The 25,101-nt window shown below is 44.3% G+C and overlaps 1 protein-coding gene and 1 long non-coding RNA gene across 4 annotated transcripts in view; one reads left to right on the top strand and one right to left on the bottom strand.

The window, feature by feature from the left end:
* Positions 1–1,499, bottom strand: part of LOC115097256 — a 48,328-nt gene extending 46,829 nt beyond the window's left edge. The window contains exon 1 of the long non-coding RNA XR_003858247.1: positions 1,388–1,499. This is a non-coding gene — a long non-coding RNA (uncharacterized LOC115097256). The remainder of the gene's footprint in view (positions 1–1,387) is intronic.
* BLCAP (BLCAP apoptosis inducing factor) lies at positions 1,346–24,623 on the top strand. 3 transcript variants are annotated; one of them, XM_029612910.1, is made up of 2 exons: positions 1,346–1,517; positions 22,904–24,623. In XM_029612910.1, exon 2 carries the CDS (start codon positions 22,909–22,911, stop codon positions 23,170–23,172), a length of 264 nt encoding a protein of 87 aa, XP_029468770.1. In that variant the 5' UTR covers positions 1,346–1,517; positions 22,904–22,908; the 3' UTR covers positions 23,173–24,623. The 3 variants fall into 3 exon arrangements, with proteins under 3 accessions (XP_029468770.1, XP_029468768.1, XP_029468771.1); XM_029612908.1 differs by lacking the exon at positions 1,346–1,517 and adding an exon at positions 1,547–1,689; XM_029612911.1 differs by lacking the exon at positions 1,346–1,517 and adding an exon at positions 2,944–3,298.
* The last annotated feature ends 478 nt before the right edge of the window (positions 24,624–25,101 follow it).

Genomic DNA, 25,101 nt, shown 5'->3' on the forward strand with positions numbered 1-25,101 from the left:
CCCCTCATTTTCTAAAGTATCGCAGGCCTGAGATACTTTAGAAAATGAGGCCCTAAGTGTATTATTATTACCTATCAGAGAAATAAATCTGTTTTTTGGATCCTTCATATTTGGAAACTTTTTTTGTGGGTTAAATCTACTGGATAATTTTAGATGTCAGGTTCTGGATGAGAGTTTAATTTAAGTTGGCTGCTCCATAATGTGGACTACATTTAAGTAATGTTTTTCTTTTTTTTCCCTTTCTATTGGTATCAGGTGATGTATTGATATTATTCATACATTTTCATTTATTATGTTTCCTGTAAATATGTAGTAAATTTAATAAAGAATTATATTTAAAAAAGGTATTACTTGCTAATATATACAGACCATGAACAAGCTGCAGCACATATAAAATACAACTAAAATACAAAAAGCACAAAATTTAAGCAAAGTAGAAAATATAAACAAATATAAAAGAAAAAGACTAAATGAAAGCATTTAATAAGAAATCCCATGCAAATTCCATGTTAATGAAGAAATTCCCATGCAGACCATGAGCTTTACTCATATTCTAAAGCTGGAAACATAATTCCTGGTCAAAGGCAGAATAAAGTTTCTGGACTAGTATTAAGTCTATGGGACTGAAGCTGGAGTTTATGATGCGATGGCCCTGTACTCTGCACTCGTGCAAAAATTGTGCTTCTTCACAAAAGTTATTTTCTGTGCAAAAAACATGCTTTATGCGCAAAAATTGTATTATACACAGGAAACATTTGTTCTGTAGACGTTTTTGACACTCTAGTCATTAGTATACTATTAACTTACTGCATCCAAGTGTTAACGCTTTTTTTTTCCAACAGTGAGTTATTAAAAATGTAACCTAAAATTTAGCTCCCATTTTTTTTGCTCCCGTTGCTCATATCGGGCCCTTACTGAACTGATCGAAGTGTGACAAACGACAATCAGATGGGAATCTAGACGATATAATAAACTATAATACCAGTCCACTCTTAATTACTCCTGGAAGAATAGGAAAATTGTTTAAAAAAAAACTTTAGAAATAACTTTATGGTATAACGTGCAATCTTTGCCACGAGCCCATTAAAATCTTGCAATATGCACTTCTGCGCAGTACGAATTTTTAGCCTTGCTTAGTTCTGTGGCTTGGCCCTGCTGTTTAGCACCGCAGGCCAAGAACGAGCTCCTTCCACGACAGCACTACCAGAGAAAGGACTAAGAACACTCCTTTTACACGCATGACATCACACCTAACTCCTACCTAATTTAAATTATTTACCATACTTATATATTAAAGAGATGCCATCCCATAACGTCAAATCCAAACCCGTTACGTGCCACTAGGCTGTCTGTGGATATGCCTGGTAGAAAAATCCCCCTCACACACCTTTCGTGTCTTTCGCTGGCAGGGTCCTTTTCTTATAGCTCCCGGCACAGGTCAGCGGGGGTGTGACATCAAGTCCCTTCTACCCTCCCCCGCCTCAGCCAGTGAGTTGGAGAAGAGGTGGCGGAGCAGGGTAAGCCTCCGGAGAAGGGGTCCTTCCGGCGGTTGCGCGAGCGGGAGGGGTCCTTACTGAGGAGGCAGAGTCGAGGGCCGTAGGAGGGAAGAAGAAAAAAAAAAGACGGGAGCAATTCTCCCCTCCTGTTCGGTTCGTGGAAGTCGGAGTTACGTCCTGGCGGGAAGAGCAGGTACCGGTGGTGAAGGAAGGAAGGGGGAGTAAATATATAACGTGCGAGGCGGGGTGGTGACTGAAGATAGGAAGGAGGGCAGGTGTGGTAGATGGAGTATAGCGCAGGGTGGGGTAAGCAGGCTTGCCACAGAAGTTATCTGGTACCCTACAGTATGAGTATCGCTAGGGGTTTGTGACCAACGTGGCGCGGCAGCTGTTGGTATCGTAGAAAACTAACTTGTGCAATTGAATCGAAAGGATGCTTTAAAAATATTTTAACTGAAGCACAACGTTACGCAGGGTTGAGTATGCACACGAAATAACACTTTTCGTGGGAAAATTTTTTAGATGGAACATTAATCCAGATATTCCATAAACCCTGTATTGGCGCATTTAACCTAGAAAAGTTAATGTTGCACCTCAGAAGAGATTTTATCAGAATTAAAACTCTCTGAGCTGAAACGTTAACTTTTGTATTATAAATGGTTTGTATCTGAAATATCTTGATGTTCATTCCGTGAGTTGTCTCTATGCTTTTCTGTTGCATAAATTTGTTAAAACCAGTTTGAGCTTAAGTGTGGATAGGTTCTTAGTTTTCCATCATCGGTTAACTATTAAGAAGATGTGAATATCTTCTCATGGACAGTAACTTCTGGTTTGTGCTTTGCTGGGGAATGTTAAAGCTCACCATGAATCTTGTATAACAAAAAATCAAATGGATTTTGGTACTTCAACAACTTCAGTAGGGTGGATACGTCTTGTGGCATAAAGCTATAGGTATAAAATCTAAGAACTTAAGAAATAGTCAAGTGTTTAGCAGCTAAGATTCAATGCAAAAAAAAAAGTTGTCATGCAGTTAAGGGGGGGGGGGGGGGCAAAAATCCAAGGAGGGGTGGGGATTAGTACTTTCTTTGTACAAGAGTAAGGTACAGTCTTATTTGCATTTTAGTTCATCTTAAATGTTAGGGTATACTTTACCACATAAAATAAGTAAAAGTATTTCCTCTTCATCCTGCCAGACCAGTAACCTGTGAGATTTCTCCCTCTCACCAGCAGATTGGGGCAGAGTGTGAAAGCTTCCTCCTAAAGGCTGGCTCAACAGAGGGGAAGTTGTTAGTCTCTGCCTCCAGCAGATGGGACGGAGCACAGACATTGCTGGTCCAACAGTGTAAGAAGGGCCCTAGGGCAATGGCCTTTCCTAAAGTTGTTTTCCTTGGGAGCCTGGGTCGGGGTGGGGATCCTGTGGGATGACAGCCCCCATTGGTCTGATCCAGTTTTGGTGGTCTGATTTCCCAACAAAATCATCTAATTGTGAGTAAGAAAGAAGAAGAAAAAAAAAAAGTGAAGAAGCAGCCCAGCCTGAACCATTGTTACCTGCCCCAGCTATGGACAAGAGGATGAAGTGCGCCAGGTGTGGGGTCCTGCAGATTCCTAGCTTTGTTGGCTCTTTCTGCTACAGTTGTGACAATGAAAAGCAAGCCCCGGTGAAGGAAGGGGGCAGGGCTGGGACACTTGAACAGCGCATACCGGAGAGATCATACTTTCCTCTGCCTCTGGAATAAGTTTCAGGGCGGTCAAGGCATTCCTCCGCTTTGAAGGGTGGGGCAGCTCCAGGCAAGCAGCATCTGGTGAGTAGAGCCCCCAGAGGGAGGAGTCTGTTTTCTTCTGATATATATCAAGCCTATCTCCAGATGAAAGAAGCAGAATAAGGCTTCTTTAGAGGAAAAGCCCAAGCCGTTTTCAAATTGCAAAGATTGGAGGCCCGAGGTGGAACTCTTGGGGGGGGGGCAAAGAACCAGAGGCTAGGGACTCAGCTGTTTGTTTGTTTAGGACAGATGAGTGGAGGGACCCTAATTACAAAAGTCTTGCAGATCCTAAATCTGGAAGAGGAAATGCCCCAAAGTTAGATTGAAGGGAAACCCATTCTGACAGGGATTAGGAAACCTTGCAAAGCCTTTCCCAATCCAGAATATACTGACAGTGGAGTAGGAAATCCCAGCATCTAGGCTTAGAAGCTGTAGAACTATGTAGAGGCTGTATCTAATAGAACTGCAGATCCATAAAGTCAAGAGGCCGCCAATGAAGAGTGGGTGACTCGCCAGAATGATGGCTATTGACACAATACCCTTATTAAATAAACATACACATGCTTACTGTGACTCCTACATCGCTCTAAGCTTCAACAGCAAGAGGTAATGGAAAAAAGGATTTGCACTCACAAAGAGGGGAGTAGCTGGCTTGTTACGGCGGTTACTACCCCAAACCAAATATGCCTGATACTTCACTTTCAATGCATATACAGCATAGCTCTCTGCTTCAATGACAGGGGAGAGGAATAACTGATACTTCACACATCCAGCAGAGCTCTCTGCTACAACGGCAAGGGAGAAGAAAAAGGGTTCGCACTCAAAAAGCGGGGAGTAGCTGGCTTGTTACGGCGGTTACTACCCCAAACCAAATGTGCCTGATACTTCACTTTCCATGCATATCCAGCATGGTTCTCTGCTTCATCGGCATGGGAGAAAGACTGATACATCACGCATTTCCAGCATAGCTCTCTGCTTCAACAGCAGGGGAAAAAAACCAAAACAAAAACAAAAAACTGATGCTTCACGCATATCCTGCATAGCTTCAACGACAGGGGTGAAGAAATAAAGGATTCGCAATCACAAAGCGAGGAGTAGCTGGCTTGTTACGGCGGTTACTACCCCAAACCAAATGTGCCTGATACTTCACTTTCTATGCATATCCAGCATGGCTCTCTGCTTCAACGGCAGGGGAGAAGAAAAAAAACCAACAAGGGCTGTACAACATAGTCTAGGTAAAACAAATAAGCATGGGTGTAGCTTGCTTATCGCGGCGGTTACTGCCCCTACTACCCCTAACTAATCAAGCTAGATATTTCACTTGGATGCAGCTCCATCACTGCTCTCTACATTAATGGTGGGGGTGGAAGGGGAATAGAACAAGGAGCTAAGAGAAACAGATAAGAATGAGAGAAAAAATGTGTGAGGCTTGCTGGGCAGACTGGATGGGCCATTCGGTCTTCTTCTGCCGTCATTTCTATGTTTCTATGTTTCTATAATAAGGACAGGCTTCTAGATCTGCCTAGAGTAGATGTGGCAATCTCAGCAATAGCAAAGAAAATTGCTATACCAGTAGAAAGTGGAGCAGCCCTGAAAGACCCTCAGAACAGGAAAGTGGAAATGTTACTAAAGAGAGTTTTTAAGCTTTTATCCTTGGCCCTCCAGGCAGCTATATGTGGAGGTTATGTAGCCAGGGCCCCTCTAAATCTGGTCTCAACAAGAGATCCAGAGTCCCGAAGATGCAGGGCCGACCCTAGTGGAATCAGTGGCAGCCTTTGTAGTAGATACTATGTATGACCTTATTAGAGTTTCAGCGAAGTTAGCAGCAACAGAGGTCATGGCTAGGTGGCTTTTGTGGCTAAAGAATTGGGCGGCAGATTCAGCGTCCTAGATCAGGTTAGGAAAGCTATCCTTTAAAGAGAGCTTCTGTTTGGAGAAGACCTAGAGAGGATGGTCAAAGACTGGGGAGGATCGAGGCCCCAAACGCTACCAGAAGAAAAGCCCAGAGGCTTCGCAAGGGGAGGCAACTGGAGACAGTGGCCCAGGGAGTACAAACAGAGGGGCGGTAGAAGCCAGATCTTTCGCCCAGTCAGATCTCAGCCCTTTCAGGGGAATAGAAGATTTCCAAAGGAAGGGAACCTCGAGCCTCTCTCAGCAACAAAACTGCATAATGATGGGGAGCAGGCCTGCTCCATGATTCTACAGGTAGGGAGCAGATTACAGATCTTTTATCAGGATTGGGCCAAAATAATAAAGGATTCTGGAATTTCCCACTCCACTGTCAGCATATCCTCGACATAATAAGCAAAGGATATCGCCCAGAATTAAGATTCCCTTAGAAGATTTTTGTTTCCTCCCCATACAAGGCAAGCAGGGGAGGAGCGGTTACACAGACGTTAGACAGATTGGTTCAGCTACAGGATGTTATACCAGTATCGCCCAGACAGGAAAGCACAGGGGTATGCTCCATTTATTTCTTGGTACCAAAGAAGGAAGGAAGCTTTCAGCAAGTGCTGGACCTAAAGCAAGAAAACAGGGTCCCGGTAGTTTCCCCATTCCCACATGGAATCACTGGCTGTAGTAAAGGCCACCATAAGGATGGGAAGTCCTGGCAGCCTTAGATCTGTTAGAAGCATATTTTCAATTTCCCATCAGAGATATCCATCATTACTTAAGCTTCGAGAAAGCTGGTCAGCATTACCCGTTGAGGGCACTCCCCTTTGTACTGGCCTTGGCACTAAGGATCTTTACAAAGGTGATGGTGGTAGTGGTGGCTGCCTGAAGGAAGGAAGGAAGGAAGGGGGTCAGAGTGCACCTTTACCTGGACAACTGGCTAATAAGAGCAGACTCCCTGCAGGAAGGCCAATTGGCCACAAAGAGAACAGTTCATGTCCTGGAGAAATTAGGTTGGATAGTGAACAAGGCAAAGATCCAGTTTCAGCTGTCTCAGATGCTAGTATACTTAAGGGTGCTTTTCAAAAACAAGTTAAGGAGAGTGTAATTGACAGAAGGATAGGGAAGTTGCAGGAGCAAGTGCAGGCCTTGCCACAAGCCCCACTTCCATATGTGTGGAGATATCTACAGGTCCTGGTCTCCATGGCAGTGGTAATCGGGTAGTGCCATGGGTGAGAGCACACAAGCGCTGTCTTCAGGCACAGCTGGTCGCCATAAAGTCAGCAGTACGACAAAAGTCTGCCACACTCGTCCCGAAGAAAGCAGAGTCTGCAGTGGGTGCTAGTCTCAAGCAACCTTCCAGAGGAGCCCCCTCTGGAATCCCCACAGTGGACAATAGTAACCACAAATGTGAGTCGGAGGTGGGGAGCACACACTTGGGACCAAACTGCTCAGGGGTCCTGGCCTCACCAAATGGTTTGAAGTTCCACAAATGTATTAGAGTTACTAGCTGATTCATAAGATCAAGAGAGGTGCAGGATGAAGTTTGTGATTAGGTGAAGATGGTCAGCTGTGAAATGCTTTATTCAAGCAGTACGGATTGGTTAAAACAAAAAAGTGTGCATATATAGCTTCACTGGAGAGGCTACAGAGAAGGGTGACCAAAATGGTAAAAGGGATGGAACAACTCCCCTATGAGAAAAGGCTAAAGAGGTTAGGGCTGTTCAGCTTGGAGAAGACAGCTGAGGGGCGATATGATAGAGGTATTTAAAATCAGGAGAGGTCTAGAATGGGTAAATGAATCAGTAATTTACTATTTCAGATAATAGAATGACATGGGGGCATTCCATGAAGTTAGCAAATAGCACTTTTAAAATTAATCGGAGAAAATTCTTTTTCACTGAATGCACAATTAAGCTCTAGAATTTGTTGACAGAGGATGTGGTTAGTGCAGTTAGTGTAGCTGGGTTTAAAAAAGGTTTGGATAAGTTCTTGAAGAAGTCCATTAACTGCTATTAATCAAATTGACTAAGGGAATAGCCACTGCTATTATTGGGATCTACTTAGTGTTTGGGTACTTGCCAGATATTTGTAGCCTGGATTGTCCACTGTTGGAAACAGGATGCTGGGCTTGATGGACCCTTGGTCTGACCCAGTATGGCAATTTCTTATGTGCTTATGTGAGCAATTAGGTTGGCCCTAGGCCATTGTAAATCCCAGTTAGGGAACAATGCGGGCCAGGTCCCCAGGCAGGGGATACAAAGAGCGCAGTCCTAGCGAGAGAAGTACACCTCATCATGGAGATAGGCATTTCTTGGATCTATCTGCAGTGCATATAGCAGGAGTGGACAATTTGCAGGCGGATTTCCTGAGTCTACTGAAGCTAGACCAGGGAGAATGGGAGCGGGCAGTGGAGATATTCGCGCTCAGAACGGATGCATGTGGCACCCCACAGGCCGATTCAGTACAGTGCGCTCAGGCCAAGCGCACCGTTACCCCTTTTGGACGCACATTTTCCATGCGCTATTATTACCCCTTATACAGTAAGGGGTAATAGAGCGTGGAAAACATTCATCCAACGCCCCCCCCTCCCCGAAACTAATAGCGCCCTCAACATGCAAATGCATATTGATGAGCCTATTAGTCCCGCGCGATACAGAAAGCCAAGCTGCACATTTTACTCTCAGAAATTAATGCCTGCCCAAAGGCAGGAGTTAATTTCGGCCGGCACCGGGCAAGTGTACAGAAAAGCAGAAAAAACTGCTTTTCTGTACACCCTCCGACTTAATATCATAGAGATATTAAGTCGGGGGCCCCAAAAATAAAAAAATCTGCCCGCGGGTTGGAAGACGGACACTCTATTTTGCCGGCATCCGTTTTCCGAACCTGTGGCTGTCAGCAGGTTTGACAACCGACGCCGGTAAAATTAAGCGTCGGCTGTCAAACCCAATGACAATAGAGGGTAAAGTGACTTGCCCAAGGTTACAAGGAGCAACAGCAGGACTCGAACCCTGTTCTCCTGGTTCATAGCCCACTGCGCTAACCACTAGACTACTCCTCTACTCCTCCAATTGACTGTACTTATCCTTTTTAAAGGAAAAAGTGACAAGCAGACCGGTACCCACCTTTCTACCCAAAGTGGTATTGGAATTTCATCTCAATCAACCCATCTCTCTTTCTGGATTTAAGAAGGCGGAATGCGTAAGGAAACGCAGAGATTTGAAGTTCCTAGATGTTCATAGGTGTCTCTTAAAGTACCTAGAAGTGACCAATGACTTTAGGAAGTCAGACAGACTATTTTATCTTGTTCCCAGTTTCCCAGAAAAAGGCTGGTAGCATCCAGAGCCTCAATGGATTAAGGAGACAAAAGCAACAGCCTATATAATGAAGAACAAAACTCTGCTGGAGGGGCTAAGAGCACATTCCACGAGAGCACAAGCAGTGTCTATGGGCAGAATACAGAGACATTTGCAGGATGGCCACGTGGTCATCTGTCCACACTTTTACAAAACAATATAGATTACACCTTCAAGAAAGGGAGGAAATAAGTATTGGGATCTTAGAAAAAGCATTAGGGCAAGTACAGATTAGGTACCTCTCACAGGTTACTGGTCTAGCAGGATGAAGAGGAAGGTTCAATTAGGTCTTACTGCTAATTGGCTTTCAAGAACTCACAGACCAGTCTAGATCCTGCCCATAAGAAAAGAATAAACAGGCATGTGAATAAAGGAACAGAGTTTTATAAGTAAGTTAAAAGATAATGAACAAGGGAGCACAGCAGAATGTGAAGGTAGGCTGTTCTCCACTTAACCATTTTCTTTCGTTTTGTGATGTGACCTGGATCCCTTACTGCAGAAAGTAGGGAACCAGCGTCCTATAATACAAGGGAAAATACCACCCTGGGGGAGGACAAGACAAAGGAGCAAGCTGGGTAATGAGCTGATAATTCTCCTTAAATTAAAAAAAAGGGGGGGGGGGATATAAGAATACAAGCAACAACCCACGCTTTGGCAAAAGACTACTGACTTCCCCTCTGCTGGGCCGGTCTTTATGGTAGTGATGTCAGAGGAAGCTTTCACACTCTGCCCCCATCTGCTGGTGGGTGGGAGAATCTGTAAGGACGCGAGAAAAGCCAATAAGCAGGTAAGACCTAATTGAACCATTGGAGCTATGGGTACCAGCTTGAATCAGCAACAGCTTTTATTTATTATTCTTCATAACATTTTAACAATTGACCATGAAATAAATCTTGTTAGAAATCAACAATAGTATACAAATAATTTATAAAGGAAATATAGATCCCAGTGCATAGCAGTCCACAAAGGAAAAAAAGGATCCAATTTAAAAATCCAGGAAGAAGCAGTAGCTTTTAAACATTTTGGGGCCAATGCATTCATGTGTGCCCAGCCTAGCACACAATTCTACATGTGGTTGGACATACATTTTGGACATGGTAGACTAGCACCTGATGAAATAAGATTTCCTAGCATGTAGACAGATGGATTCAGGACCAGTGAATTATGCGCCTGTAATAGCAGATGGAGACGGAGCAAACTGATGTCGCAGTGACATCAGCCTGCCAGTATTCTCAGTCTCTTGCACATGGCGGTCATGCATCTCCCTACTAGGGATTGCTTCAGATGTTAGAAGGAAAAATAAAAGGAAAATTGTTCGCCCCATTCTCCTGCGGTGATACCAAATGGTCCCTCCCTGAGTTGAGAATTCCTGAAGTGATTTCCGTGGTCCCTCAATGAGTGCCTTGGTCCGGTAGCTGTTTTTTCAGCTGGCATGGACTTAGATGACTGTATAGCTGAAAGGCAGCGGGTACAGGAAGCTGCGCACAGATGTGATGGCAGATGCCCTCTCCCCCTGCAGCCGGAGACAGTTTCTGTACTCAGCCAGGAAGGGCTGAGCTCAGGTAAGTTTACAACAAAATAAAAATACAGATTAGTGAAGGAGGGTTGTTCAATGCATTCCCCTTTCCCCGGTCTCTGTGCTTGACATGCAATTTTGACTTTCGTCCTGCCCCGAGTGAGGTTAGGGACGGGAGCAGCCTTTTTTTGGCTAGGCCCCACTCTGAGGCTTGTTTACTGAGCGCCATGTGGTAGGCTGTGACAGCGTTTTTGCGCACTTTTGCCTGCGAGTTCGGCTGCCCTCTACAGGATATCTGTTCATCCAGGGCTTTGGTTGTGCGTCCAGGTTTTGGATGCTTAGTTTTGGCGTTGGCTTGGGCATCCAGGTTATGTGGCATCCAGTTTGGACGTGCACTTATCCTGCGTGCATAACTTGGATGTTCGTTTGAGTGCTCTTAGGTTGAGATGTGGTGCCAAGCCTGGCAGCGCCTAGCCTTTGGATGCTTAAAATTTTTAACTTACATAAAAAAAAAAAAATGGGGCCTCTAGAGAACAAACCTAACCTCCTTGCCCTGTGCATTGCCTGTCATATATTCAGGCATCTCAGCCTGGTCTGCTCTCTAACTTGTACCAGTGCTGGTTAGAGGCTCAGGGAGAATTATCTTCCTCTGCTTTTACTAAGCCTGGTTCTTCCCAGCCTGATGACCTTCTGGGTAAGGATGTGTCAGGTGGGACACTTAATATTGGGACGCCCTTGACCAGTTCCTCAACAGGGGAGCAGCTCAGTGGGTGCCGCACAAGTGTCTCTTCGTTTTGGCATGGATCCTTCTACCTTTTCTTGGGTAGATCTTTTTTCAGGGATTGTAGGCCTTTCTTCAGGTGCAGTCCTCAGCCCCATCCAATCCTGTCAGGTCAGATCCTCAGGCGGTGGCCTCTCCCTCTTCTGGCATTATGTTAAAGCGCCAAAGTACTCCTCGATTAGCTGCAGGTATTCCCAACAGGAATCCAGATGACACTGATGATGAGGCAGATCCTGACTCTCTGGAGGATGGGGAAATTCCTCCGGGACTGGAACCCTACAGGACTATGTTGCGGTTCTTTCATAGAGATGAACTGCTGGCCTTGATTTCCCAGGCATTGAAGATACTTTGGTATGAGGGTTCGTCTCAGGGGTTCCAAGAGGTTTTGTCCCTACAGAGGGATGACTTTTCAGAGGACTCTGCCTTTAAGCAGTCTCAGTCCTTCCATCCCAGACAGCCCAAGTGAGGCATGATCTTGGGTAATGGAACCTCCTGAGCCTCCCAATGAAAGTTTGCCGACTCACCCCCAGGAACAGAGGTGCCCCCCATCTTTCTTCTTTTATCAGAGGTGGGTCAGAATCACATCAGATCAGTGGGTCCTGGAGGTGATGCTAGAAGGATATGCGCTGGAATTTCGTGGTGTTCCCCAGGACGTGTTCATGGTGTCTCTCTACCATTCCCCGCATAAGAAGCAGACAGTGGAGTGTACATTGTCAAGGCTCCTCAGTCTGAGCTCTGTGGTTCTAGTACCCATGTCTCAAGAAAATACGGGTCTATGTTCCATTTATTTCTTTGTGCCCAAAAGGAGGACTCCTTTCATTCCATCCTGGATCTCAAAGGGGTCAACCGTCATTTGCAGTGACTCATTTTCACATGGAAACATTGAACTCTGTGATAATGGCTGCGCAGTCAGAGGAATTTCTGACCTCCTTGGATCTGTCCGAGGTTAACCTCCATATTCCCATTCAGTTGGAGCACCAACATTTTCTGTTTCGTGGTGTTGGGATGCCATAATCAGTTTCAGGCACTGCCTTTTGGTCTGGCCACCGCTCCCAGAACTTTTTCCAAGGTTATGGTGATGGTGGCAGAGTTGAGAGAGGAGACACATATTTGGACACTGGTTGATTCAGGCCAAGTCTCTGGAAGAGAGCAACCTGGATGATCTCCCTTTTGCAGGAGCTCAGTTGGGTGGTGAACTTAGCTAAGAGCAGTCTTTAGCCATCTCTGTTGTCTGAGTATCTGGGTGTTCGGTTTGACACGAGGTAGGGTAGAGTTTTCTTTTTTTTTTTTTTCTTTCATTCCAGAAGCTCGTTTTCAGAAGTTGATGACACAGATGTCTCTTGGTGAAAACTATACACCTAACAGTGTGGTCCTATCTACAGGTACTCTGATGGCTGCAACTCTTGAAGTGGTTCCGTGGGCTAGAGTGCATATGCGTCCTCTTCAGCGCTCCTTGCTGTCTTGTTTGAACCTGCAGTCTCAGGACTATTTGATTCAGCTCCACCTGCCAATGGAAGTCTGCTCTCACCTCTAGTTGTGGATGCAAGCAGATCATCTGAGAGAGGGAGTTTCCCTGACGTCGCCAGACTGGTTGGTACTCATGACAGATGTGAGCCTCCAGGGTTGGAGAACTCACCTTCAGGAACTAATGGCGCAAGGGGGCTGGAATACAGAAGAGTCTCTCTGGAACATCAATCCGCTGGAAGCCCAGGGGATCCGGTTGGTGTGCTTGCAGTTCAGCAGCAGGCTGCAGGGTTGAGTGGTTCGAGTAATGTCGGACAACGCAATGACTGTGGCTTACATCAATCATCAGGGAGGAACCAAGAGCTTAGCAAGTGTCACAGAAGATAGACCAACTTATGGAATGGGCAGAAGTGCATCTTCAGGAGATCTCGGCTTTGCACATTGCAGGAAAAGACCATGTAACAGCAGACTTTTCAGCAGGGAGAGTCTGGACTCACGAGACTAGGTATTGTCAGATGAGGTGTTTCAGCTGATAGTGGATTGCTGGTGACTTCTTGCAATACGAAGGTTCCTTGATTTTTCAGTCGCAGGAGAGATCTGAAGTCCTTGGGTATCGATGCTTTCGTGCAGGTCTGGCCGGACGACAAACTGCTGTGCCTTTCTCTCATGGCCCATGTTGGGCAGAATAGTTCAGAGGGTTGAAGGCCATAAGGGGATGGTGACTTTGATGGCACTGGACTAGCCCAGGAGACCATGGTGTGCAGATCTGTGAAGGCTTCTGGCAGATGCCCCCATCATTCTTACGGCACACAAGAATATGTTGCAGCAAGGACCTGTCCTTCACAAAGATCAAACTCTGTTTTATCTTATGGTATGGCTTTTGAGAGGGCTCACTTGTTGAAGTGTGGATATTTTACTGTGGTGATTGCCACCTTGCTATGAGCACAAATGTTTTCCACTTCCTTAGCTTATGTGTGGGTTTGGTGAGTGTTCGAGGTGAAGATTGAGACGTGTTTCCTCGTTCAGTTAGTATCCCGCTCATTTTGGAAGTTTTGAAGGATGGGTTGAATAATTCTTTGAAGATAAGATACGGGTAGCGGCTCTTGCCCTTTTTCACTCCCCTCAAGAAACGAGTCATTTACCTGGCCCCTGTTGTATTTCTTGGCAGGCCCTACATTTTGGCTGTTGCGTAGCCTTTCATTGCAATTACTGACCTTGAAAATGGCGTTTCTGGTGGCGATATGTTCTGCGCCTCAAATTTACAAGCTGCAGGCCTTATCTTGCAAGGAGCTGTTCTTTCGGGTGACTCCGGGAGCAATACAGCTGCTTACTGTTCCTCTTTCTTAACTAAAGTGGTCTCAGATTTTCAGTTGAATCAGTCCATTTCCTTGCAGTCTCTGAATAAGGAAAGAGGTGCAGAGGAATACACCTGTTGTGTCCCTTGGATGTCAAGAGACATATTATGACATACCTGGAAGTTTCTAAACCTTTCTGAAAGACAGATTGCCTGTTTGTCCTTCATGGTGGAGGTAAACAGTGCAAGCCGGCTTCATGGGCTACAATAGCTTGCTGGATTAAGGAGGTAGTCACGGCCACGTATGTGGCTGCTGAAAAGCAGTTTCCTATTCAGGTTAGGGTTCATTCCACTAGGGCTCAGGCAGTGTCATGGGTGGAGGATAGATTGTGGTCTTCCGTCGACATTGCTGAGCTGCGACGTGGTTTTCCTTGCACACATTTTCCGGATATTATCGTCTGGATATACAGGCCTGGGAGGACGCAGCCTTTGCACATGCTGTTTTGACTGGGCCACGAGCAGCCTTCCACCCTATTTGGGAGTAGCTTGGGTACATCCCACTGGTCCTGAATCCATCTGTTTATGTGCCAGAAAATGAGAAACTACTGCTTACCTGAATTTCCTTTTCCTTACTCTAGATAGATGGATTCAGCTTCCCACTCTTGGCTGCCGAATGACTGTGTTATGGTCCTCCTGTGTGGCTACGTGTTCTGAGGGTTACTCGTAAGTGTTCAGTCTGTAGATTAGTGTTCGTACATTCTTTGCCTGAGTTCAGTGTTTCCTGTTGGCTGAGTACAGAATAGTTATCTATTAGTCAAGTTTTTCTAGTCTGTCCACAGTTGGCTTTTGAAGAGAATACTGGCAGGCTGATGTCACTGCAGGAGTATATATACTGTGACATCAGTTTGCTCCATCTCTATCTGCTGGTAGAGGTGCATAACCCACTGGTCCTGAATCCATCTATCTAATTAAGGAAAAGGAAATTATCAGGTAAGTAGTAATTTCTCTTTTCTAAAGAGTCAAATAATGTCATCCTTGGTAGCCTTTTGAATTTCAGATCTGGTAATTTGGGTATACTTACCAAGTTATAGCACACTGCTTCTTTTTTCAACATAGTGGATGCAGGAGTAATTCAACAACTGGCACATCACTTTTCTGCAGATTTACCAAAATGCAGGTTTTACACAGATTATCTGATAATGTGAAGGGTGGGGGATGATGGTTAGCAGGGTGATAGAGGCAGATTTTAAAGGCCTAAGTCTCTGGTAAATCTTTTTTTTTTTTTGTTTGTTTTAAAGTGTCTGATCATTTGAATTTTGAATGTCTCATGTTCTTAGATAGTATTCTAATCCAGGTTTTGACACATTTTCATGGGCTCCAAGATCCAGTCCAAAAATGTAGGATCCAGCAATTGAGAGCTCTCATCCTCTCTGTCATTTCCACTGAAGTTGAAGAGTTAGAGACAAGAGTGGTTGAGAGAACTTTGACACTGATTCCTAAGTTTTTGGGATTCCCCCTTAGTCTGCTACAGCTGTTTTTGACCCTGATGTACTAATGCTGTTTTCCCATCCATAAGCAGGCTGAATTAGCCATGCTGTCTGGGACATCCCTCCTGGCGGCTCCAGGCAGAAAACTTCTCTCAAGATATACAGAGCTTTGCTTTGTGCACCTGTGCAGTGGTTTCCCGTGCTATTTCCTGACTGCCTCGATTCCGTTTTTTCCCGCGCAGCTCAGATGTGGTTCTTCTCTCATGTTTTTCTCTTTTCTCTCGCTAACTTTATTTCAGTGAATCCTCAAAAGCACTTTTAATTGCTTCCCATGGCTCCCAAGATCCCAGAGTTTAAGTGTTGCCAGTGTGGCAAAGTTATGTCCATCACTGATGGGCATAACTATTGCTACTTGTGCCTGAGGCCAGACCATGACCAAACATCCTTCCGCAACTGTGGCAGGATGTCACGGAGTGCCCAGCATCAACAGGCAGAAAAAATAGCCAGAATCAGAGTCAAAGAAGGAACCTCTTCAGGCTCTTATGCCCCAACACATCATTCCACCCAATCTTCGCCCGGGCCAAAATTGAAAAAAACCAGTTGAAAAGAGCATCTTCATTGGAGCCGACCTAAAAAAATCAGGGCCAGGTGGGGATGCCCTCCCATAGAGCTTGGAGGTAAGGGTTTGGATGAAAACACCCAAAAAAACCCCTAAAGCGTTGCCCAAACCAGCGCCAAAAAACAGTCGGGAGCCGAGTGGAGTTGTATCCTCTGATGCACGAAGCATTGAAACTGGTGCACAGTGCACAATGCAGGTCGAACCATAACACCGATGCATAATACATCGATGCATGAGTCGAAAGAAAAATTCTCCTCGAAGCAATTGATGCAGGAGCACCATACGTCGACACACTCAATGCATAAGAAACATGCATCTCAGCACACGGTGAGGAAACACCAGGAAGGGGCCTCAGAAGCGCAATGGCGTTCAGACCCTGAAGTAGTCTTCACACCTAGCAAACTCGTGGATTTCAACGCCTCTGTTGCTAACATTATGCAGGTCTCTGAGGGCTCTTCTGCTTCCTCTCCCAGAGGTAGTATCTGTACAGGCTTTCGGAAATTTCCAGACAAAAGCGGAAGCAGCCTCAGCTTCAAGAGCCGCTAGTCAAGATGTGAAAGTCTCACCACGAAGATCAGGACCAGTCCGAGCACAGCAGAAGCCCAGATTCCTCAATTCTTCTAGTAGTGTTACCCTCCTCCAAAACAAGGTGGTTAGATTTATTTAGATTTTTTTATATTCTGCTTTTGAAGGGATAAAAATACATCTCTACCTCCACAAAAAAAAAGAAATATTCTCCTTTCCACCCTCAGTTAGGGGGTGCTGCCTCATAGGCCAGGTTCCAGATATCAGACATTCTACAAACCATTTTTGCTTCTCTGCCTACTAGCCACCACTCTCGACTGCCTTCTAGTCCCTCTGAAGAAGCCTTGTAGTCATGCTCAGGCCCATCTTCTTCTCCTCCACAGGAGCTTGAAGTAGAAGAGGACAATCGTCAACCCATGTCCAACAACCTCATAACCAACAAGGAGCCTCCGTACATCCCTTCAACTTAGCTGGGTTGACTTAATGTCAACTGGAATACCATTGGACTCTCCTGAAGAGAAGTCAGAAACATCTTCGCCTCCAGAGGACCTATCTTACTTGAAATTCATTGAAAAGGTGGGCTCATTCTTAAAGGTAGAGACCACGAAGTTACCAGATCCAAGATCAGAGGTTCAAGGCATTCTTAAAATCTTCAATGTCCCATCGGAACAGACTGCGCTCCTATCTCATGTGGTCCTTGATTCGGTAATGGACAAAATCGTGGGAGTCTCCTTTTTCAGGTTCCTCCACTTCATGGAAGTCTGATCTGAAATACAGGATGCATAGATCCTTACACTATGGGTCAGTACAGCTACCTTATGCATCAGTTGTGGTCGAGTAGGCCATGAAAAAGGCAAAGAAGACATGCCTACGTTCTAATACACCGCCAGGTAAAGACAACTACCTGAATGACTTTGGTAAGAAGGTTTTTCAGAACTTAAGAAATTGCCATGCTGGGTCAGACCAAGGGTCCATCAAGCCCAGCATCCTGTTTCCAACAGAGGCCAAACCAGGCCACAAGAACCTGCCAACTACCCAAACACTAAGAAGATCCCATGCTACTGATGCAATTAATAGCAGTGGCTATTCCCTAAGTAAGCTTGATTAATAGCAGTTAATGGATTTCTCCTCCAAGAACTTATCCAAACCTTTTTTGAACCCAGCTACACTAACTGCACTAACCACATCCTCTGGCAACAAATTCCAGAGCTTAATTATGCATTGAGTGAAAAATAATTTTCTCCGATTAGTCTTAAATGTGCTACTTGCTAACTTCATGGCATGCCCCCTAGTCTTTCTATTATTTGAAAGTGTAAATAACAGATTACTCGTTCAAGCCCTCTCATGATCTTAAAAACCTCTATCATATCCCCTCTCAGCTGTCTCTTCTCCAAGCTGAGCAGCCCTAACCTCTTCAGTCTTTCCTCATAGGGGAAGCGATGCTTAATGCCAAGATTCAGTAGCATCAATTCCATATCACGCAGTATTTGTATGAATGCCTACAAATCTTAAAACCAAAGGAGAGTTCAACAACCGATGACCAACTACAGAACCAAGAAATAGCTGATATGGAGGAGGAATTGCGCCATCTACTTTGCACAATCTATGAAGTCTTTGAAACATTGGCTAGGAAGCCACCATCATTGATAGCCACCTGCAGGATTGCCTGGCTTCAAGCAAGTGCAATCCATGACTGTCCATGAAAAACTGGCTGATCTCCCTTGCAAAGGGGATAATTTGTTCAGGCTACGGTAGACTGTATCCCAACAGAGAGCAAAGTGTGGCAGTCCCCTCATGTCATTGACAGAGCAGTCTTCCTCAGAAAGATTCTATCTGGCTTATAAGAAATCTATGAGAAATTACAGGCCGTTTGCCCCCTATAGGTCACCACCCTATCAGCACGGAGGCAGCAACCTCAGCAAACTCAAACAAGGGGACATGCAAGAGCTCAACATCCACAAAAATAGGGCACCAATCAAAAACCACAAAAGACTTTTTGAAGACTGTTTGGTCACAGCTATTGTTGGTAATAGATGGCAGAATATCTTCTTTTTACCCAGGCCTGGATCTCCATAACATCAGATCGTTGGGTTCTCAGTGTGGTGCAGAATGGATACAGACCGAATTTCAAGAAAATTCCTCCAGTGCCCAACTTGCACCATCTTTCCAGGATCAGATAGGCAATATGCTTCTCCAGCAGGAAGTTGTTGCTACTCTAACAGGCAATCCAAGTGCTACCTCAGTGACATCACAATCGAGGATTCTATTCCAAATGCTTCCTCATCCTGAAAAAGAATGGAGGTCTGTGGCCTATCTTGGACCTGCAGGCCCTCAACAAATTCATTCTGAGAGAAATTCAAGATGACATCTCAAAATCATTCTTCCATTTTTGCAGCCCAATGACTGGATGTGTTCTTTAGATCTCAAAGATGCATACTCCCACATCCTGATGCATCGGTCTTCCTGGCATTACCTTTGCTTTCAAGTGAGTGCTCAACACTAGCAATACAAAGTGCTTCCTTTTGGCCTGTCGTCAGCGCTCAGAGTTTCACAGAATGCCTAGCCATAGCTGTGTCCCACCTACATGTGAAAGGGATAAAAGTGTTTCCCTATCTAGACAATTGTCTTCTAGTGTCCTCAAAATCCAGAACGCTCTGCTTACATCTAATGCAGACCATAACCTGTCTGGAGAATCTGGGATTCATAATCAGCTATGAGAAGTCCAATCTACATCCCACTCAAGTCCTTCAGTTTATAGGAGCGGTGATAAACACCAAACTCTCCAAAGCTTTCCTTCCATTTGAAAGAGTCCAAACCTTTCGCAAACTGGCTCATGTTCTACAGAACCAGTATCATCCCCCAGCTCATCAAATACTCACTATTCTGGGTCATATGGCAGTGGTTATATATGTCGTTCCACACATCTGCCGTCATATGTGACTGCTACAGTGGTCTCAACACGATTACCTGATGTTGCTACAAGTTGTCATGACTCAGTCAATGATCTCTGACATAAACTGGTGGCATCTCCCTAGGTTCTCGAATCAGGAGCACAGTTTCAAACCCCGGCGCATCAGATTGTCATGATGAAGGATGCATCCAGAAAATTCAGGGAGTTTGGTCTATACTGGAGAGAACTCTCCAAATCAACCTTTTAGAGGTAAGAGCAGTAAAGAACGCTATCTACACCTTCGCTCATCTGCTAATGGGCAAGAGGTAGCCATGTTTTATTTAAACAAAGAAGGCAGGTCCAGCTCCAGGATACTTTTCAGGGAGTTGGTACTAATCCTGGAATGGGCGCTAGACCATTCCATTCAGTTGGAGGTGACCTACCTTCCAGGTATCAAGAACACAGAGGCCGACAGGCTCAGCAGAATTTTTCATCCGCACTAGTGGGCTTTGCACCAGGAAATGCAAACACACTGTTTGGGAGGGAGGGGATACCCTGCATGGACCTCTTTGCAACAGAGTCCAACACAAAACTGCCGAGTTTTTGCACTCTGTACCCAAGCAGATGCAGGCCACTCAAGATGCATTTCTAATTCCCTGGACAGGAGACCTGTTTTATGCATACCCACCGATACCTCTAATAGGTCGTGTGATTCAAAAAATGCATCACGGAAGAATCAGATCTCATCCTCATTGCACCAACGTGGCCCAGACAATCATGGTAAGCCTATCTCATATAACTCTAGACTCAACCACCAATCTCCTTGGGAAATAGAACAGGCCTGCTGTCACAGAAAGAAGGCACACTCCTTCACCCGCTGCAATTCTCCCTAAATCTGACAGCTTGGAGGTTGAAAGGGAGGTGTTGAGCCATCTTCCTCTTCCTACTGAGATTCAGGATATTATAATATCCACCAGGAAACCTTCCACAAGAAAGAATTATGCTGGCAAGTGGCATTGGTACCTTCATTGGTGTGTAACAGAGGCAGTAGACCCATTTGGATGTTCCCCAGAACAATTGCTGTAATATCTACATATATTATATTCCTCTGGCCTAATGGTGTCATACATCAGAGTGTACTTCAGTGCATTAGCAACATATCCTTCCACGAGGGAAACTCTATCTTGATGCATCTGTTGGTGTCTTGTTTCATGAAAGGTGCTCTAAGACTCTGTCCCCCGGTTTCAAGGCTGGCGGTTCTTTAGGATATCAACCTGGTATTGGAGAAACTTATGCTTCTGCCCTTTGAGCCGATGCAAACTGCCTCTGTAAAATGTTTGACATGGAAGGTATTGTTCCTGGTGGTGATAACTTCATCATGACTGATTAGTGATCTTCAGGCATTAGTCCACTACCCCCCCCCTCCCCTTCTTGCAATTCTACCATGACAATCGCCTTGCTAACCCATTCATACTTTCTTCCAAAAGTGGTCCCAGTTTTTCACCTGAATCAGACAATCGCCTTACCAACCTTCTTTCCAAAACTGCATGTGACCAGTAGGGAAAGGATACTACACACTCTGGATTGTAAAAGAGCCCTAGTTTACTACAGAGGACTCTGCCTCCTAAACCACAATCCCAACTCTGTCTCCTTCAACCCGAATACACCAGGATTGCTGGTATCCAAAAGGACATTAGCTAACTGGTTATCACAATGTATTCATTTCTGCGACTCGACTCAACCAAAGCAACTTGCAGCTCATGGCCACAGCAGCTTCTATAGCTCACTTTGGTGACATATATCATTTCTAGACATATGCAGATTGGCTAATTGGTCCTCTCTTCATACCTTCACATCCAATTACTGCCTCCAACAACAAATTAAATCTGTCTCATGTCCCAATCCTGTCCCCAACAGTCTCCTTTCAACCAACCAGCCTTTTGCCAGTTCCAGCCACCCCCTAGTTTCTGTTAGAAGCTTAGTTTTATTAGGGTTTGCTTCAGGTTGGATGGTTGTTCGAAAGCTAATACTGGGAATAGTTCTTTCATTGAGTCATACTTCTAAGTGTAATGAAGGTAGGTGGTGTGAATTTTTTTTATTTTTATTTTTCACATCTCTGCTAGCTCTGAATAATGTTATTACAAGAGTTCCCTGCTCCACCTCTCTTTCCATTTATATTGCTGATAGATGAAGCACAGTTAGATTGTTGATTGGAGATGTGGGTTTTAGAACTGAGTTGTTTGACCTGTTGGAGCAGTGCTGCAATGTCACACCTTTTGATTAGTAGATTTCTTAATATGTCTTCATGTCATGAAGCATTTCTTAACTGCATATGTTTCATGGAGAAGTCAGAATGAAAACTGGAAATCATCTCTTTTGAAATGTAAAGAATTGTGTTCTAGTCCTTTGTACCCTGTGCTTGTAAAGGTGTTTAATGTTTTGGGTAATTTATTATTTATTTTTTTGGGTATGTGTGCAGGTAAATTAGAGCAAAGCTTGAGAGGATGAGCACATGGAAGTGAAGTGTAAAGGAAAATAGAATTTTCAGGGACCTTATGTAATTGAGCATCTCTTTGCTCTTCCCTTATGCAGGCTGATTCAGTTAAGGCTCACATTCTTTGGCAGATCCCCAAATTTAAAGCAATCTGATTGAAACCCTATGTAGTATTTACTTACATTGTTGAGTAAACAAAATTGTCCCTGACCCTGCAAAACTTTAAAGCAGCAGTATGGTAAAGTACTAGATAAAAAAAAAAAAAAAAAAGTTGACAGGGCAGAGAGGGATGGATTTTGTTTTATCTATTTGCCATTGGTTCTGATTTCCATATCATTCCCGAAGAGATCAGTATTTAAAGTTTTTAGAGAAGCCTTCTGTTTAATGTTCCTAGCATAAATTTGAACCCTGCTGTGCTGATCCTTCTCAAAAGCCCCTGCAGGCTGAAATATTTGGAGCTTGAGAGTAACCTGAACAATTAGGAGCAGATTTTAAAAGCCCTATGCACGCCGAGCCTATTTTGCATAGGCCTGGCGACGCGAGTATGTCCCGGGTCTTGAAAAAAGAGGCGGGGTGGGGGCGTGGCCAGGGGCCTCCGTAGGGCCACTCGGCCGGCGTGTGCAACCTACACCTGCCCGGAGGCAGGCGCAACTTGTAAAATAAAAGTTAGGGGGGGGGGGGGGTAGGGAGGGGAAGGTGGGGGGCGGAAGGAAAGTTCCCTCCAAGCAAGGCTGCTCCGATTTTGGAATGAATTTAAAAAGATTTTTTAAATTGCACACCATTTATTTCAGAATTTTATAAATATGTTTGAAAAAGAGGAGCCTTTGGGAATAAGATCAAAAGCAATTCCAAATCTCAAAGGGAGATCATATTTTACCACTGCTGCACAGACAAATAGAATAGGGTGGGATCAATCATGTTCTAATTTCATGCTACCAGTCAGCTGTAACTTACACCTTTGCTGTGGCTGCTTCGGGGTCCTTGGAAGTAGCCAAATGATTTGAAGACTGTTTGTCGTTCTGTGTGAACCAATGAGTTTGAGGTGATTGTGCTAGATCCTAATTGCAGTAAAAAGATCCTGGTTGACAAATAAGGCTCTTTCTAGTATCGGATATTTTATGCCTTCTGTTTGCAACCATTTTCGCAACTGTCTTTTTTTTCTTCCTATTTTCTTTAACACACATGTTAAGATTGCAAAAAGAAAATGAGATCTTTGCTGGTCTGAAATGGTAATGAACTGTGAAACATCCAGAAATAAAAGTTACATAAACTATTTAATTTAGGAATTTAAAATATTTTTGTTGTCTTCCCCCCTCCCCCCCTCTCAGGTACAATGTACTGTCTTCAGTGGCTATTGCCTGTGCTTCTGATCCCCAAACCCCTCAATCCAGCTTTGTGGTTCAGTCACTCCATGTTCATGGGGTTCTACCTGCTGAGTTTCCTATTGGAGAGAAAGCCCTGTACAATCTGTGCCTTGGTCTTCCTGGCAGCCTTGTTCCTCATCTGCTATAGCTGTTGGGGGAACTGTTTCCTGTACCACTGCAGTGACTCACACCTACCTGAATCTGCACATGATCCCAGCATAGTCGGTACCTAAGAAACCCTCTCCAGGATCCGGCTGCTCATTTTTCTGCTTTTGCAAGCCTGGGGTTAAGAGGCTATGCAAGATGTTTGGACGATAAGCTGCCTGTTGAACGAATTCATGGACAATGGAAACAAATTCTGACTTCTTCTTTCTCCTTCCATCCTTGGTATTAGAGATATATTGCCTTCAGTCCGGTTCTTTTCCACGTGAGTTTTACTGATGGCACTCAATTTGAAGCAGGATTACTGGCCAAGATATTTTCTACTATTTCTTCAGGAACGGAGCTTGACTTTCACATTGCGGAAGGCACCATGCAATGAAATCCCTCTTGACCGTGGCATCTACTGATCGTTTACCAGAATGTGTGTTTGAACACAAAAACTACTAAATGAGGGCCTGGTGCTGAATCCTGGGCTAGTCTGTCTCATGACTGCTGGAGTAATTGCTTAACTAACTTGCATGTAGTGAATGTGGGTCATTCTCCAACTTGCACAGTATTAGCCAAGATGGCCCATTGCACACCTTTGCAGCAGTTTGCGTCTTCTTCTGCTCAACATTATATGTGAGGATTGGATACATTCGAACTTTAAACATTACTTCCCACTCCAAGAATTTTGTGGCTGCAAGGAGAAAAAACACACAGACTGACAATATTAAGCTGATACTACTTTTGTAAACAGTTTTTGCAGATGTCAAACACTCTTCTTTCCTGACTCCCACATCTGTCAGGGGTTTGGCCTCACAGAATCCAAAGCATGCTGAATACAGTGATTTTTTTGCTTACATTTTTATACTACACTTTCTCATTTTCATCCTATTTAAGCTGAAGTCAGTCCTTATTTTGAGAGGTAAAATTTTGTTGTGTGTCTGAAGTGTTTTAGAACACAAAATGTTCTTGGCCTTTCTGTGGCCAGCCAACACTTTTTTTTTTTTTTTTTTAAGAGCAGGAATGTCAACAGTTGAAGTCTCACTTAAGGCATTGGTGTTTTGAAGCACATGGTTAAGTGAGTACAAACAGCTGCATTGCCAAAACTTAACCAGACATGTTAAGAAATCTTTGGGAAAAAAATGCTGCTTTGCAGTTGTTAAGGGTGAAATGCTTATTTTTGATTCCTTGTTTAAATTCCATATTATTAAATGATAAACTGCTGGGCAAATTAATGTCCCTGAAGGAGCAGGTATTGCTTGGGTTTGCCTGGCTTTGGAGATCACAGGCTTAGAAACTTCCAGGTTAATTTGCTGCTTCTCCTTTTCCTTGTTTGCTGGTATGCAAGCTTCTCAAATGCTGGCAGAGAAGAATGAACAAAATACTGTTTAGTAATATAAGCGAATGGAACAGGTAACTAAATGAGCTGTTGTGAAATTAAATTGGGATGACTGCTGAGAACATTTTTATTTTGTTGATTGTTTATTGCACAGCTGTTCAAAACTGTTTAATAAAGCTTTATAATCTTTGAATTGCGTAATGGAACCAACCAGGTAGTGATCAATATTGCTAAAAGAGGCTTGGCATTTTCAAGTATGTTACCTCTCCTACCAGTCTAATCCTTTTATAAAGTGTAGCTTGGAAGACCAGAAGGACATGTGTGAAGGTGGTTTCACAACCGTTCAAGGTGAACAATTTGATGGGCTGCAGTCACATTTTAAAAGAATGTGTGCTTTAGCTGGTACGATGCTAACGTCCACGGGACTAGCCAGTATTGTTTTATGTAGGACACAAAGTGCAATCTTTAATACAATTAGTAACTTCATTGACACAAAATGAGGCAACACCCCCCCTCCCCCCCCCCCCCCCAAAATGTATTAAATGCCAGGGGCAATACAAACCACAGCTGTATGAATGGACTCCTTTTCCTCCAAATGTATTTGAGTAGAAATCAAAAAGGGTAAGCACCTCAGCAAAATATCCCTTCTCAGTTAATATTTTATTATAGTTTCATG

Source organism: Rhinatrema bivittatum, chromosome 8 (genome assembly GCF_901001135.1).
Source record: "Rhinatrema bivittatum chromosome 8, aRhiBiv1.1, whole genome shotgun sequence".
Lineage (NCBI taxonomy): Eukaryota > Metazoa > Chordata > Amphibia > Gymnophiona > Rhinatrematidae > Rhinatrema > Rhinatrema bivittatum.